Raw genomic sequence first — 16,315 nt, 5'->3', positions numbered from 1 at the left:
GGAAATGTTCTGTATCCATGGAACCCAAATCCCTTTGGCAATAACTTGATTGTTGGTAATTAATTCTTTATAATCCAATCAACTATATTTTTCAAGACAAGTATTTAGATCTTGTTGAGTAATTGCATTATGTCTACCTTGGAAGTGGAAATCCTCATTAATTCTATTCACAGATAAAAGTAAGCTCCAATCTCTTAACAGGAATATAGAAGTTTGGAGCATTTAAACTTGGAATATAAATATGTCACTCATTTTGATGCTTACCAAACACACCTACACTATGAGTTACAGGGTTCAAGGCCTAAAACAGTCCAGCATTCATGTATGATAGCAAATGTAAATGGTTACCTCCAAGTTCTTTTCTAGCAGGTGCAGGACTCCTAGCCCCTTATAGTTCATAAGAAATAGGCAGCAGAAAGGAAATGACATTAAATAGTTGAAATGTCAAGGTGTGTTATCGTAGTCATGATGGTAATATCACATAAGGATTAGTTAAGTACCTAGATGCTATAAAAGGCATGCATATGCTCATAAGAATTGAACACAGTACTTATTTAAAAGAGCATTTAAATAAATACATAAAATTTATATTAAAACACATGCTTCTTAGTCCTAATCATAAATTTTACCGAATTAGTAATTTTAATGGTCTTTATAAAGCTACAAATGAGGATTTAAAAAGATTAAACCCAGCTTTTCCTAAGAACATTATACATGGCTAACTACATCAAAGTACTAAACAAGTATCTCTTATAACTAATAAAAAAGGCAGCTCTGAAAATATGCTGGAGAAATCTACTTGACGAACTTATCTTGTTGCTCTTATAGTGTTCGTTTGCGAAAAGCTGAAGAAGTAGAAATGATAATAAATAAATCCTAGACACTAGCTATAAGAAAACATGCAAAATATTTTATTTATTTATTTATTTATTTATTTATTTATTTATTTATTTATTTATTTATTTATCTTTTTTGAGACAGGGTCTCCCTGTAGCCCCAGCTGGCATGGAACTTACTTGGTAGACCAGGCTGGCCTTGAACTCAGTGATTCACCTGCCTCTGCCTCCTGAGTGCTAGGATTAAAGGCGCGCACCACCACACCTGGCTTGCAAAATATTTTTAAATGAAGGAGAATTTTAAGTTAGCAGACATCCTAGGAGTAACTGGGTACCTGAAGGTGGAGGTGGTCTCTGTGGTGGAGCAGGACGTGCAGGAGGAGCAACTGGGCGGGGAGGGGGTGGCCTCTTGGGCTCTAAGGTCTGGGAAGAATCTTTCTGAGTTGCTGGCTGAGTGTCAACAGGAGAACCTAAAAAGGTGAGTAGGTAAAAATATCAGGTATCAGCTTTGTGCTAGGTCAAAGGAATGTACATACATAATAAATAATGTTCTATTTTGCTCATTAAAAATTGTTGTACACTAGAGAAATGGCACATTTTCACTATGAATAGAAACAATCTACCACTAAACTACCTTTTGGACCAAGGCTCTAATGATGCTGCTTCTATGTTGACTTCTTACTTAGGCTGAGGTGTTGAAGGTTAACTTACTGAGTGGTACTATCAAGAAGGCATAAAGTATTGTTTAAGTCATATACAATCTGCCAGCCAGAGGAGATGAGAAAAAGCCCAAATAGCTATGTATACTTATATAACAGAAAGCCATCAATTTTAAGACACAGACAATTCTAAACACACAGAAACAGGATTCTATCTAGTGGCAGCAATGGTGAACTTCTGATCTACTAAGAGCTATCATCTGCAAATTTTCCTCTTTTGTGTTAATGGCACAAGGGCTAAAAAAGCTAAACAATGGTTTTCCAAAGATCTAACAAACTAGCTAGACAAAGTCACACAAAAATTTCAAGTAAAACCCACACATACCCTGTGAACTTGGAGGCCCTGGAGTTCTTGATGGTGCTCGGCTGGGTCTGATGGGAAGAGAAGGTACAGGACCCTCTGGTACTGTAGGTGATTGGCAGGGACTAGTCCGGGGTGAAGAGCTTGGAGAAGTGCCAAGGCCAGAACTAGAGGATGGCTGCAGATGCTGAGGAAGAAGCTCCTCTACTTCAGCATTATAGTCATCAACATCACCTAAGGAGAAGCAAGGTTACCAAAGATACAACCATCTTCACTTTACATGAGGTTTTACAGGGCTAAAACATACAAATTAAACATTAGGACACTGCCAACACACATGGAACAAGCATATAGACATGTAAAAATATTTTAGCTATAAAATTATAGTATAGATGCTCTTATAGAAAATGTAAGATGTCTACAACTTCAGATGCACCTGCATTTGGAGTTGGGTTGACTAGCTAGCGCAGTGTTAGTGGACTCAGAGGCTGACTGCTTGCCCGCCAAGCTTGTTCACTTGTGTTCTGCAGAACTGCCTCTACTCTCATTGTCCTGCATAATAGTAAACAAGCTCTTGGGCAGCCACATGCCCTTTTCTAGAACTCTCCCATTTTAAGCTTTCTACCCCACACAGACCCTCTTTGCTTTAATTGAACAGTTTCTTCCATGAGATCTCATCTCTACTTACCTCAGGGCTGGGTCAGGGATTCCAACCTAGAACACTGACTTTCCATCCCTAAACAACAAGTTCTATTTTTTAAGGCTATGTCACCATGAATTTATGCCATACTCTCTATCCTGCCTACTTCAGGAATCTTTAACGTCCATCCTTCCAATAACCACAACTAAGGACTGTAAGGGCTAAGCAGAAAGCACAACAGTGAGCGGTCCTACCACTTTTCTGCATACATCAAAGCCCTTGTGGACAACATATTCAACAATCTGAATGCCCTAGTCCCATCCTTCCTGACAGGACTGCCTCCCCCCTATTGACAACACAATGTCAAATTGTACTTACTCCCTGAGAAAACTAACCTGTAGATTCTAACCTGGAACACTTCATTCTAATCACTTTCTCTCAATCCTTCAGTTCTTTCTTTTTTTTGACTTCACCAAGATCTGGGGCTTGCTCCCTCTCATTTTAACCCCATCTAATGTGGCATTTTCTGTGCCTAGCTTGGGGTACTACGGTTCATCACTCAACCATTCCCATTTCATAATTTACAATTCATAATTCTCCTATTGCTTGTGCTTGACAAACACCCTACCATGTACTATTAAATCTCTCTGTAAATGCACTTGGCCAGCTGAATGACACTGCTTGAAGAAAACCACATAATCCTGATGGTCAGGTATAAAATGTCTGTAGTTGCCACTTTCTTTTGGGCTTCTAAAGATGGCAACAAATTCTATGGTTTCCTGATTGGTTATTCCCCTCATTCCTTCTCTTCAGAAGCTTTATCTCAACAGTTTTTCAAGTCTCCCAAAATTGTAGGTTGCCCCATTCCTGCGAAAAACATGAATATTCAAACATTACAGTCAAGAGAATTTTCAGATGGGGCTCCTTCCCCAACAACCTGCTTGCAAACTGAAGTCTCACCACATGGTTGACACTCAGGTATTAATAGAGAAATGAATAAGGTCCACCAACAACTCCTTTTTCAGTGACCCTGCTGCTAGTCTGCCCTACCCTTCTCCAACATCAGCCTTCTCCTTTCTAGCAAGACTTTTTCATCAGCATGAAGCATTCTCAGACTTCTATCATTTAAATTATTTATTTTTATTTTATGTGTATGAGTATTTTGCCTGCATGTATATATCTGTGTGTACAATGCCCAAGGACACCAGAAGAGGGTGTGGACCCTCTAGAACTGGAGTTACCCATAGTTGTTAGTTGCCATATAGGTACTGGGAATGGAACCTAGGTCCTCTGCAAGAGCAGTCAATGCTCTTAATCACTGAGCCATCTCTCCAGCCTGACCTCTGCCATTTAAAAGGAACTATTCTGCATTCCCAATCTTTCTGGGTAACTATCCTTTTCTCTCTTCCCTCAGTCTTAGCCAAGCCTCCCAAAGACTTGTCTAAAGACACTCTCTTCACTTCTTCGCTTTCTACCCAGAACAATTTTCATTACCTGGCTTCATCCCAGCATCAAAATTACTTTATAGGAGGTCACCAACACCTTTCCATCCTGTTCATAAATCAGGTAAGTTTCTGTCCTCATTTTTCCTTCTGTCTCTGAAGTATAAGACATCATGGACCACTCCTTCCTAGTTACACTTTCTTCCCTTGATTTTTTTAAAAACATAAATTTTCCTAGGCTCTTTGACATTTCTAGTTATTTCCTGTCATTTTCTCTCTATGGGCAGGGCAGCCATTCTCTGCTTATCCTTGAATTCTCTTTCTCTAAATTAATTTCTGTCTCTCCTATCTCTACTTAATTCTAATGGTCAGAGAAATCAATGCCTATGGTTGGAGCTACCATTAGAACCACTCCGTGAGTTCGGAACTCTCTCTGAGCTCCAGTTCTACATACTTAAGAGCTGACAACTGAACCAGTGGAACCAACCACAGACACTGCAAATCTAAGATCTTCAGAAAAAACTCCATCTTCCATCCTGTAACAGTTCCTGCTCTTGTCTTTTTTCTTCATTTACTCTTTCCCAAACATACCTGTATCATTCTGATTTCCTTTTTCCTTACCTTAGGCCTCCCACAAGTGTGTTCTCCCTAAGCCACTCCTTTCTACATTCTCTGATCCAATTATATATTCAAATTCTCAATTTAAATTTCAATTCTCCTGGGAAACCTTGCCCAAGTCTACAGATCTACTACATCAGGGAACTTTCCATGAGCTATAAATCACCATCCACTTTCACACTAATGTCCTTTAATATGATTTCCTGCATACTTGTGTAAAACACCCAGTAAACTGTGAGTTCTAGAAGGAACCCACAAGGATCATAGTCATTGAATTTCTAACACCTAGCAGGTACCTCTGTGGTGGCTGGTTTTGACTGTCTATTTGATGGAATTAAGACATACCTAGTAGATCAGTGACGCTCACCTCAGGATGTGTTTATGAGACACAGAGAGGACTAGGCTGTGAGGGCTCTAATATAATGAATGGGTAATCCTGGATAGACTCAATGATACAATGGCATTACTGGAGGTGATAAAACATAGGAGGGCCTGCAGCCTGAGCAGCTCCATTCTCTCCCCACACTCAGTCCCACCCTCCCTTTCTAGCCTTGGGCCCAGGCCTGCTCCTGCTCTTTCTGCCCCAGATCTCTGGACTACCCTCTTAGTCCAGACTTACCCACTGCATTCTGAACTGCATCAAATCAGCTCAATTTTCCAACTTAGTTTGTTAGACCCATCCCACAGGCTGTCCCCAGCCCCACTTTGCCCCTGGCCTCCTGATCTACCTGCCACAGACCAGCCTACTACCTTGACAAGTATACTGTACACCACTCATCAAAGAAGTCTCTTTCTGGAAGAGATGGAGATGCTCAGCTCTATGAGATACATCTATAGTGAAACCTCTACACCTAAGGCTCATGGAACATAGTAGAACAGGGGGTTGAAAAAATACTAATACATCCCTCAACTCTCACCAGTGAAGTTTCCTCATACAACAAAGTGCAATGTACACAGAAGGCCACAAGCGGCTAAGGTTTAGAGAATAAGACACTGTGGAGTCTATGTCCCTGGACAGGACTCCTATGTTAAACCTCACCTACCCATGGCTCAGAGACTATTGGGGAAGAATGGGTGGAAAGCTTGTAAAAGCCAGGGATGGTACATGAGCATAAGGGCACAGAGACTTTCAGGCCACTGGGAACTTGTTCACATGAACTTTGAACAATGGTGATGGCTTGCACAAGACCCATGCCGACTCAATCAGACAAAAACCCAGCACAGAATGAGGGAAATGGACAGCAGGCCCCAACCCTAGCTCAAGAACTATCGGCAACTGAATACTGCTGGGTAGGGAGAGTAGATCGTCTTTAAGGAGAGATTCTAGATAGGCTGACTAGACTCCAGTGGAAGAACTTGCACCAAGGGACACCTGGGTACAAATGCTTGACCAGACGAGACAACATATATGAGAAACTGCATGAAATTGGGGGGTGCTACGGGAGAGTGCGGATGGAGGATGGGGTCTAAATTTGATTAAGATTTATTATATGAAATGCACAAAAACTCAAAACTATTTTTAAAAAGCAAAAAATAAACAACCCCTCCCCCCAAAACACAGGAGGCATGACCTCACTGGAGGAACAAGGTCTTAAGAAGCTTGTCCTTGGGGCTGGCCTCCTCTTGTATGCCCTTTTATCTCTGCTTCTTCTGGGCTAGCAAGTGAAGACCAGCTTCTACCACATATTCTACCCAAGTGCATGGGGGCAAGAGACCAGAGACTGAACCTCTGAAATCATAAGCTGCCTCCTTATGATGTTTCTGCCATGTATTTGGTCACAGCTACAAAAGGAACTAATACAATCAGGACATTAGGAAGGCACATATACATGTGTGGACCAAGGACATGACCATGGAATGTAGAAACTAGTGATGATCTTAAAGGCCATTTAACTCTGAATGTGTTCTCTAGCTGTACAGGGTAAGGTATGTATTTCTGAGGTATAGGGGATTGAACCCAGGGTCTTATACAAGCTTAAGCATTTATTCTACCACAGCTCTTCCCTAAGGTAGGCATTTTAGTGGACAAATATACTCATATAATATAGCAAATAGCACTAGAAAGCAAACGCATTTTCAAATCATGTTACAATATCCAGACAATTTGTCCTAAATTCTAAGCTTTAAATGGCTACCTTTAAATGTATAGGTTCAGGGCTGGAGAGATGACTCAAAGGTTAGGAGCACTGGCTGCTCTTGCAGAGGATCCAGGTTCAAATCCCAGCACCCACGTGTGGCTAACAGCCGTCTGTAACTTCAGTTCCAAGGGATTTGACGCCCTCTCTGACCTCTGCAGGCATTGCATGATACAGGTGCACTTACATACATGTAGGCAATACACTCATAAACATAAAATAATAAAAATAATAAAAAACTTAAATGTAAAGGTTCAGTTTCAAATGAATGTGTTCCTAGACACTTTGTTTCTTTCTAAATTCCTTTGAAACACATCCCTCTTTGCAGTAACTACTATGAACTCATTTCTGCTGTTAGAAGAATCACTTGAAACTTCTACTTAACTGTAATTATTAGCACAAACTGACACACCAAAAATACTAACATGTACTTATACAACATAAAACTAACATTTCAAATGTTTTACAATTTTTTGGCAGAATAGCATATAAATTACAAAATCTAAGTCTAAGCAAAATAAACACAACACAATATAAAACAAATCCTAATTAACACTGTGTTCAAGAAGGAGAAAGATAAACCTAGATACTAAGACTTCAGTGATGGGTAGGAAACTTGAACACTGGAGAATAAATGTGTTCAACAAACAAACCTTCCATGTCGAAATCTGCTGCAACCTCTGCATCTTCACCAAGCAGGGTAGAGCTTGTTGATGAAGGCAGTGTAACATTAATTTTCTCTAAACTCATTTCTTCTTCCAAATTTTTAATCCAGTCTGGACTTTTTAAAGTAATAGTTATAGTCCGATTTAGTAACTATTTGATTAAAAAAAAAGGTATAGAATAAACATTCATTAATATGAAAACTATATTGGGTGGGAAAAAGGTACCTTGTTATATTATGTAATGGTGTAAACAGTTTAATTAGCTTCTAGACAAAATAAATTATTCCACATGCACTAAAATTTTAACATGTACAGGTTGTTCACCATTCTGCCTTTAAAAGCTTATGGCATGGGGTTTGGACAGATGGTTCAGTGGTTAGGAGCACTGACTGCTCTTGAAGAGGACCCAGGTTTAGTTTAGTGCCCAGCTCCCACATGGTTGCTAACAAACATCTGTAACTCATTCCAGGGGATCTGATGCCCTCTTCTGGCTTCTGCAGACACTTCACATGTGGTACACTGAATATACAGGCAGAAAAAACTCAAACATGTAAAAAGAAAATGAATGAATTTTAAAGTTTATGATGCTAAATGAAGGTCTTTTAGAGTCCTTTACTGCAGTACCTTTTCCTGGCCAACTATAAACTAACTTGCTACATAATTCTGATCCATAGGTTAAATAACTGTTCCTATATTGAAACAACTACAAAAGAGAAAGAAAATCTTTAAAACATACTTCCTGCTTACTTGAGCTTCCTAACTTGGCATAGTGGCTATTCTACTGTAAGCTGTTTTATGTTAACCTACAGTTTTAGCATTTCAAATGTCACAAGAATATTATGAGAACTGAAGAGTATTCTAAATCTTCTACAAAAATTAATCATTCTGAAAACAGACTGACTGCTACTTGTAAAGCAGGCACTCTGCCTTTTTTATAAATTTAAATGAATTTTAGATCAAAGTATGACTTAAACCACCAACATTACAATCAGGTTATACTCTGTTTTTGTTGCTATATTTAAAAAAATTTTTTTTAACTTGCTGATGGGCATAAGATTCCTTAGTCAAGGACATGTGGATGATGTTTAAGAAAACAGCTCTCACTTAAAATTCATAGCCGTACAACAAACTGGCTTTCTAAGTTCCAAGTTCTTTGGTACATAGTTTCAACTTCCTTCTGTTTGTAGAGTTTCTTAATGCGAACAAGACTAAACTTTTTTAGTACTTATAAATGACCTGTGTAGCTACGGTCAATATACTGTGGTGGTGGGGGTACAGATTCTAGCTCAAAGTGCTATTGATATTAGAATTCCTTTAAGGCACAGAGGTGGAAAGCTGTTACCTCATCAGCACGGCTATGTTTAAAAGTGATTAAGCTTTGAAGCCACAGTCTTTAGAGTTAATAATCCTTCACTTTTTTCTAAGACCTAAATATTAAAACAAATTCAATTTTATAATTTACCCACAGATTTTATAGATCATTTGTTATTTTGTCTGTTTTTAATTTAAAAAATGTTATTTTATGTACATAAGTGTTTTGCCTGCATGTATGTAAGCACACCACGGGTGAAATGCCTATGAAGTCCAGAAGAGGGTGGTCAGAACCCCTGGAGCTGGAGTTATGGATGGTTGTTAGCCTCCACGTAGGTATTGGGAACCAAACCAGGGTCCTTTGCAAGAGCAGCTAGTGCTCTTAACTGCTGAATCAGCTCTCCAGCTTTTTTTTTTTTTTTTTTTTTAAAGACTCTCCCACTAGGCCGCACAGCCTGGCCTGCAGGCTGCTTTTTAGCAGAGTCTGGTTTTTTTTTTTTTTTCAGCTTTTTTTTTTTTTTTTTTTTTAAAGAGCATCTCACTAGGCAGTTCAGCCTGGCCTAGAACTCATGGTGATCCTCCTGCCTTAGTCTCCCAGATGCTAAGATTACAAGTGTGTGTCACTACACCCAACTTCTTCAGATTCTTCTCTGAAATGGGAAAATTATTACTGATTCTGAAGAATTTAGGGTTGAAATAATGTTTCTAATAAAGGCAACAGGTTACAGGTTTGGAAATGTGCAACTTCCAAAGAGTCAACTAAATATTTTATTTCTTGTTTTTTCTGATTTCCTTTTGCATGAATATGTTAGCACTACATTCATGCAATCAAAACTCTGTAAAACCAATTTCAGAAACAATACACATATGCAAATATTTTTCTCCAAGGAAGCAAATATGACAAAAGAGTAAGCAAGCCTTAGAGTAAGTTCCTTAGGAAGAGCTGCTCACTCTCAGGAGAAATTGGGCTGAGAATGCAGTGTATAAACTGGCCACATACTTACTTTGAAAACAAAACAGATTCACAGAAGTTGACAGATGCAGCGCTTCACAGAAACAAAATTCCACTATAAACCCCTCTCCCCCCAATGGCATTTCAAATCACAGGCTAGGCATAGCTCCACTGGTTAAATTCTAAATGCCACCATGCAATAGATTTGCTATCTATGGAAGTCATTTTATCTATGCTCAAAAAAGGTAACTTGATACTACAAATCCTTGATAGCTTAAAAACAAGTTCCTAGGAATGATCAGTATTTCCTCTTCTTGTTTTCTTATAAATTTCTTCACTTGATAGAAATTTACTACATAGATAAGCCAGAATGTCTACCTTTAATTAAAAATTTAGAATGTTTTACATCAAAATATAATAGAAATCAAATTAGGTTGTATGCATGTTTTCTTTTTAGTTTCTATCAATGGTTAATATCTCTAAAGAGAGAATAAAGCAACCTAGTCCAGGTAGAAAACTAGTCTAAATAAAAATATTAAGCAGATCATAAAGTCTTCTATCTTCTTTAATTGAAAATATGTAGATATTCTTCCTGCATGCCTGTAAAAATATAATCTTCAGACAAATTCAAAGAGGTTTAGAATTAACAAATCTACCTTACCTCTTTACCATTTAGGCTCAGAGCATTCAAGGCAGAGCTTCCCTCCAAAAACGTAACCCACATTTTATCTTCTACGAATCTTTAAGAAAGAAAAAAGCAGTAAAAATAAGAACTGTAATTAACTCTTAGACACAACTATCTCAATCGCTAGTCAACTGATTACTACTCCAGAAAGAACAGGGCCCACAGAGACCAAGGCAACAGGGTGGCTGCAGGGCTGGTGGTTGACCAGGAGAGGGTGCTCTTCCCACACAGTGCTCCCAGTGTTTTTAATCCTTCTGCCAGGAGAAATGGTCTCATTCAAAGTGACCCTACATGAGAATAAGCTGCAGGCTAGGAGGCATGTCTCCTGACTCCACAGTCAGGCACTACCCATTTTTACTGCTGCTTTGACTTCTCTGAAGTCCATCTCCTTTGATTACAGAGTATCGTAAGGAGTGCCAAGGAGAAAGAAAAAACAAAAGAACCCAACTGGTCACGGGCAGCTTTAGGGTAGGGTGACAACTGCACATAAGACTTTCTCCCCGTCTCTGGGCTCTTCAATGATCTTTGTTATGATTCTAAGTTTATACTCTGAAACAAGAAACCTCCAAAAGGAAAAACAAAAAAAAAAAAGGACATTAGAACACATTTTGAAGCTAGTCAGTGATTACATAATGATGCTTTATGCACAAATGGATAAAACAATGTTTTCTATTTTATTTCCAGAAGTAATTCTACAAATTGAACTACCTCAACTGCATGAAGAAAACCTTTCTCTCTCATGCTAGGATTCAAAGCATGGATTATGGATATGAAGAGGAAAAGCCCAAAACAAAGTGTGCTAAACTACTTTACTGAAATCAAGAGCCTAGGATAATTTTCATAATCATTCAAACACGACCAAGGTAATCAATTTAGTTTCTCTGGCATAAAATTATTAAGTTACAAGTTTGCTGTCATTTGAAAAAATGTAAGAACATTCTTACCAAATGGTTGGCCAAGGAGGCTAACCCCTTCCAAAGAATACAATCCCCTGGTAAGGCTGGACTGAGGCTTTACCAGTGGACACAGCTCCAAATATTATTTGGTTTTTTTGGTAATTATACTATGATCCCAGCTATGCACTCCCAAAGCCCCCTCTTCTTTACTTTTGTTGTCTGCTTTCTCTCTATCGACTTGCTATCACTGGGGTTAACAGGCAGAATATAATGTATTGAAGACACGCCACGGTTCTATATTAAAGCCTATTATCAATACTTTTCCTAATGCTGTCAGCATTTTCGAGGAAAACTTTTAGCTTCATTCTGAGCTAGGAAGAAGCCAGTGGGTTAGACAGACACAATGCCCTTCTCCTTTACAAGTCTTTCTCCTTTATCCAATCTGGAGTCTTCCAACTCAACGTGGTATTTTACATCTGCTCTTGAAGCCACTTATCCACTACTTGTTGCCTACTCACATAGTCCACAGAGGCTCCCTGTCTGCATTTCTGTCTTTAGCAAAGCTTATTGCTTTCTATAAACCTGGGAGGTTTGACAGTGACTTTCTAGACCCTTAAGATTTTAGAAATCTTTTAAAAATTATTTACTGATTGCTTATTCCAGGCAGGATGCTATGGCTCGCTCACAGAGGTCAGAGGGGGACTTGGCAGTGGTGCTCTCTCCTTCCACCTTCACATGGGCTCCAGGGATCAAACTTAGTGTCCAGGCTTGAGAAGCAAGGGCATTTATCTTGTTCACAGCAATGTTTTAAGTTTTTTGTTTTGTTTTGAAGGTTTAAAGTGGACTGCTCTCAAAAGATTGGGGAGGGGGAGAAGAGAAATCAAAAGATCTGGGGTAAGTATATACACAATTTCCTCTCCATTTGCTCCTTTACTCCCTGAAAGGACCTGCTATGTATGGCTTGGGTTTGATTTTCACTCTATAGAAACCAAACCATACCAAACTAATTCTGTGGACTGGGTTGTTTAGAATCTGGGGAAGGCATTATGCAGATTTTTCCAACTAGATTATAAACACAAGTCATGTCTTTAAGTTCCTTGCTCTTCTACAGCATCAAGTACTGAGCTTTGTCCACTAAACATAAATGAAACCTACTTAAAGAAACAAATGAACAACTGATGAATTACACAGCACTTCTTTCCCAAGGAATCCAAGCACACATGGCATTCAACTTCACAGATTGGGGAACGTGTGAAAGAGGACACTTAAAGCAAGAGGCATCTAGTTCTACAAAAAGCAGGTGAAGCCATACCAAAGTGGATGACTCCTGACCACTCATCACATTGCTGATAGCTGGAAATGAAATGAATTTATACTTTAAATTACCTTAAACACCAAATTTCTTAAACACATGGAATGAAAAAATAAATCCCTCCAGGTTCCTTAATTGCTTATGAGTGTCTATGTAGTCCAACGTGGACACATGATCCTCCCGCCTCAGCCTCTTCAATCCTGGGGTCCTGGTGTACATCACCATACCTGTTTAACTTACTTTTCTTTTTGGTCTTTTTGAGACAGGGTCTCCCTGTAGCCCCAGCTAGCCTGGAATGTACTATGTAGACTAGGCTTGCCTCAAACTCAGAGTTCTGCCTGCCTCTGCTTCCTGAGTGCTGGGACTAAAGGCGTGTGCCACCAAGCCCAGCTCTGTTTAATTTACTTTTAACTTTCCTTAAAACCATAGCATTGTTCATTGATTCATTTTTTTTTAATTTATTATTTTTATTTTATGTGTATTTATGTATTTCCTGCAGGTAGGTAAGTGCACCCATGTCATGCAATGCTCGCGGAGGTCAGAAGAGGCTATCGGATCCCCTGGGACTGGAGTTACAGACAGTTGTTAGCTGTCAGGTGGGTGCTGGAATTCAAACCCAGGTCTTCTGCAAGAACAACCAGTGTTCTTAACCGTTGAGCCATCTCTCCAGCCTGATTCATTTTCATATAGGGCTTTGTTACATGCCCCCTTGTATAGGAATCTTGAAGTCATTCTTGAATTTGAACATTTTGTCTTCTACTGTTCATATACAAGTTTCATTATTCATTTGAAGCTTTCTAAGTAGAGAATTTAATTTCAAAAGCTATGAGCTCTTTGAACAACAATCCAAAATATGACTGTTCTTTAGTTTGGGAATGTAATTGTACACTATTTAATCACTAAGCTGAGTGATTTCTAATGTAGAAGCTATTGTTAATGAATGACGAGCTGTTTTACTCACCTTATGAGTATGACTTCACCAAAATGCGCAAACTGCTGCAGAAGCTCATCAATCAAAGCATCATCAAAAAAATTATTTTCTTGTGCAGAACTTTTGATTGAGACCAATACTGTGCCATCTGGTGGACCCTGGACTGCAATTACTTCTTTATAAATGTTCTGTCTCTCTTCAGCTTCAACTTCAAATATGTCTATATCAATCAGGGCAACAACAGGCCTTAAGGCATAAATGAAGATGTATTAGAAATGCTTCTTAAAGGATTTATTTCAAACAAGCTTTGAGCACGATAAGGAACATAGAGACTGTTTAAACCTGTGGTCAGAAGTCTTCAGCTCAGCTCTTCCATAGTGCAGCAGAGTGCCAGGAGTCCAGGTGTAGAGGATTTTGCTTTCATCTTGAAAACTAGCATTGAGAAGATCCAAATCTTCAGCTACAGTCAGAATAAAAGGAAACACAAGGGAAGTCCGTGAGTAGGACAGGCCACCTCAATACCTACTTCCCTTCCATACCTTCATCAGTTTGACGCTAGAATCCAGGGACACTTCAGATGCAAGAGGTCTAGACAGCTTTAAATTAGATATGATTTTGGTTTATTTTTTACTTGGGAAGATTAAGATGCTGATTTACTTCTAAGATTACTTAAGAGGCCTGGGACCAAACAATGTTTCATAAAAAATTCAACAGACAAGCAGTCATTCAAAATAAATACAAGCCACTTCAAGTCATTCAAAAATGTGAATTTCAGGTCTTCACCTGAAATTTCACAAAATAAGTTTCTTCTTTCATTTTACATGAAATTATGTCACTGAAAAAAAAGACATAAATTAGTATTTTAAAAATTGGTTTATATTTGTTTTATTCTGGATAACCATCATGTAATTATGGGTTCCAGTGAGGGCTATGGGAGGGTGCCGGTGGGGATGGGGGTATAACAATGATTAAGATTGAGATATTCTGTATAAAATATACAAAAATTCAATAAAAACAAAACCAAACCTATTTTTGCTTAATATTTGTATCATTACCTTTCCCTCATAAAAACCTCATTCATTTATTTAAATAAAGAAGCCCATTTCCAACCTGATCTATCAAAAGGCCACTTCCTCCTCCTCCAGAGGACTCGGTCTGTCCACGCAGGGGTGCGGCACTTCTCGCTGGTGTCATAGTCATCAGAAAACAAGTCATATTTATAGGTTGGAGCAAATGTTACTTTTCCCTCTAAAAATCCTCTAAAAATCTAAAATAAATACACACAAAGTATATTATTACAACAAATGAAATTTATGTTATTTTAAAAGATTAAAAATTTGAGAATTTTATACATGTATATAATTAAATATGATCATAACTACACCTTTCCCCCCAACATGACCCCCAACTTCATGTCTTTTATATTATTTTTCCGATAGTCCACTAAGTCCAGTGAGTGTTGCCCATATGTGCATGGGTGTGGGGCCACCAACTGGAGCATGAGCAACCTACCAATGACCACATCTTTAAATAACAATGATCTGGCTGGGTGTGGTAGCATAAGCCTTTAATCCCAGCACTTGGGAGGCAGAGGCAGGCAGATCTCTGAGTTCAAGGCCAGCCTGGTTTACATAGTGAGTTCCAGGACAGCTGGGGCTACAGGGAGGCCCTGTCTCAAAAAGACAAAAACAAAACAAAACAAAACAATGATTCTCCCTTCCCCAGCAACTGTCCAATGCCAATAGGTCCCTCATAAGGGGTGGGGCCTGGAGATCATCTACCCCCATCTATGTTGGTATTTTGGCTGGCTTGATCTTGTGTAGATCTTATGCAGATCACCACAGCTGCTGTGAGGTCATGACTGCAATAGTCATGTCATTTCTAGAAGATAGCATTGTACAGTACTCCTCCTTACATTCTTTCTGCCTCTTCAGATAGAGTCTAAGACTTGGTGGTAGAAGGGTTAATATGGATGCCTTAGGGCTGAGCACTCAGTCTCTTATTACACAGCACTTCAACTAGTTATGCATCGCTTCACTAAGTGCTATCTACTGTAAAAAGCGGCTTTTCTCTGACGAAGGTTGAGAGCAGCCCAGGTTTGTTGGTGCTAGGGGGTCAAGATTTAATTTACTCATATGTATGTATATGTGTGTATGTAAGGGGTGCCAAAAGAGGCCAGAAATGGACTTTGGATCCTTTGGAGCTGAAGTTACAAGTTTTTGTGAGCTGCCCAATGTGGGTGCTGGGATCCAAACTTTAGTCCTCTCACAGAGCAGTAAGTGCTCTTAACCACCAAGCCATTTCTCCAGCCCCATTTTTTAATTCCTATATGCTAGACAGTCTCAGACAAACTCTGCATCTATCTGATGAGCACTCCTAACAGAAATGAACAAAACTTAAACTACAAACTGAAGATAGGACCTTTTTCCTATCACTTGTATGACCTATTAATGATAAAAACATGAATAAAAATAATCTTCCTGATATGTGAGACATTTAGAATTATATGAAGTGCTGGGATCATAGGTCAGTAGTAGAGCACTTACCTTGCACACGAGCCCTAGGTTCAATCCCTAGTCCTACCTGCTTCCCACCCCCTCTCCCAGACCCCACACAAAATTAGTAGATCTACATGAGATTTTGGTAATCAGCTAGCATGACGTCATATTCTCAAATAATGAAGCTAATGTCCAAAAGGTTATGTGACCACTGAAGCACAAGAATTCAAGTCTGATGATCCCAGGCACTATGCCAGTGGTCTGCAATCACTTAACAGAGATTCCACATTATTACCATCCCCTATGACTACAGCCTTCTATTTCAAAGTACATCTTACAGATACATTAATAGATTTTTCTTCCTGAGACGAATT

At 39.0% G+C, this 16,315-nt stretch overlaps 1 protein-coding gene across 1 annotated transcript in view; it reads right to left on the bottom strand.

The window, feature by feature from the left end:
- The window catches only part of Synj1 (synaptojanin 1), a gene marked incomplete in the record, with an annotated part of 93,504 nt that overhangs the window by 14,560 nt on the left and 62,629 nt on the right, over positions 1 to 16,315 (bottom strand). The window contains 8 exon segments of the mRNA XM_017798902.2: positions 349 to 387; positions 1,172 to 1,306; positions 1,881 to 2,090; positions 7,345 to 7,507; positions 10,281 to 10,359; positions 13,474 to 13,689; positions 13,786 to 13,903; positions 14,554 to 14,710. Of these exon segments, the coding sequence (XP_017654391.1) occupies positions 349 to 387; positions 1,172 to 1,306; positions 1,881 to 2,090; positions 7,345 to 7,507; positions 10,281 to 10,359; positions 13,474 to 13,689; positions 13,786 to 13,903; positions 14,554 to 14,710 (1,117 nt within the window).

Source organism: Nannospalax galili, unplaced genomic scaffold (genome assembly GCF_000622305.1).
Source record: "Nannospalax galili isolate Female #2095 unplaced genomic scaffold, S.galili_v1.0 scaffold136, whole genome shotgun sequence".
Lineage (NCBI taxonomy): Eukaryota > Metazoa > Chordata > Mammalia > Rodentia > Spalacidae > Nannospalax > Nannospalax galili.
Note: the sequence above shows the minus strand (reverse complement) of the source record. Positions and strands in the feature narration are given on the sequence as shown.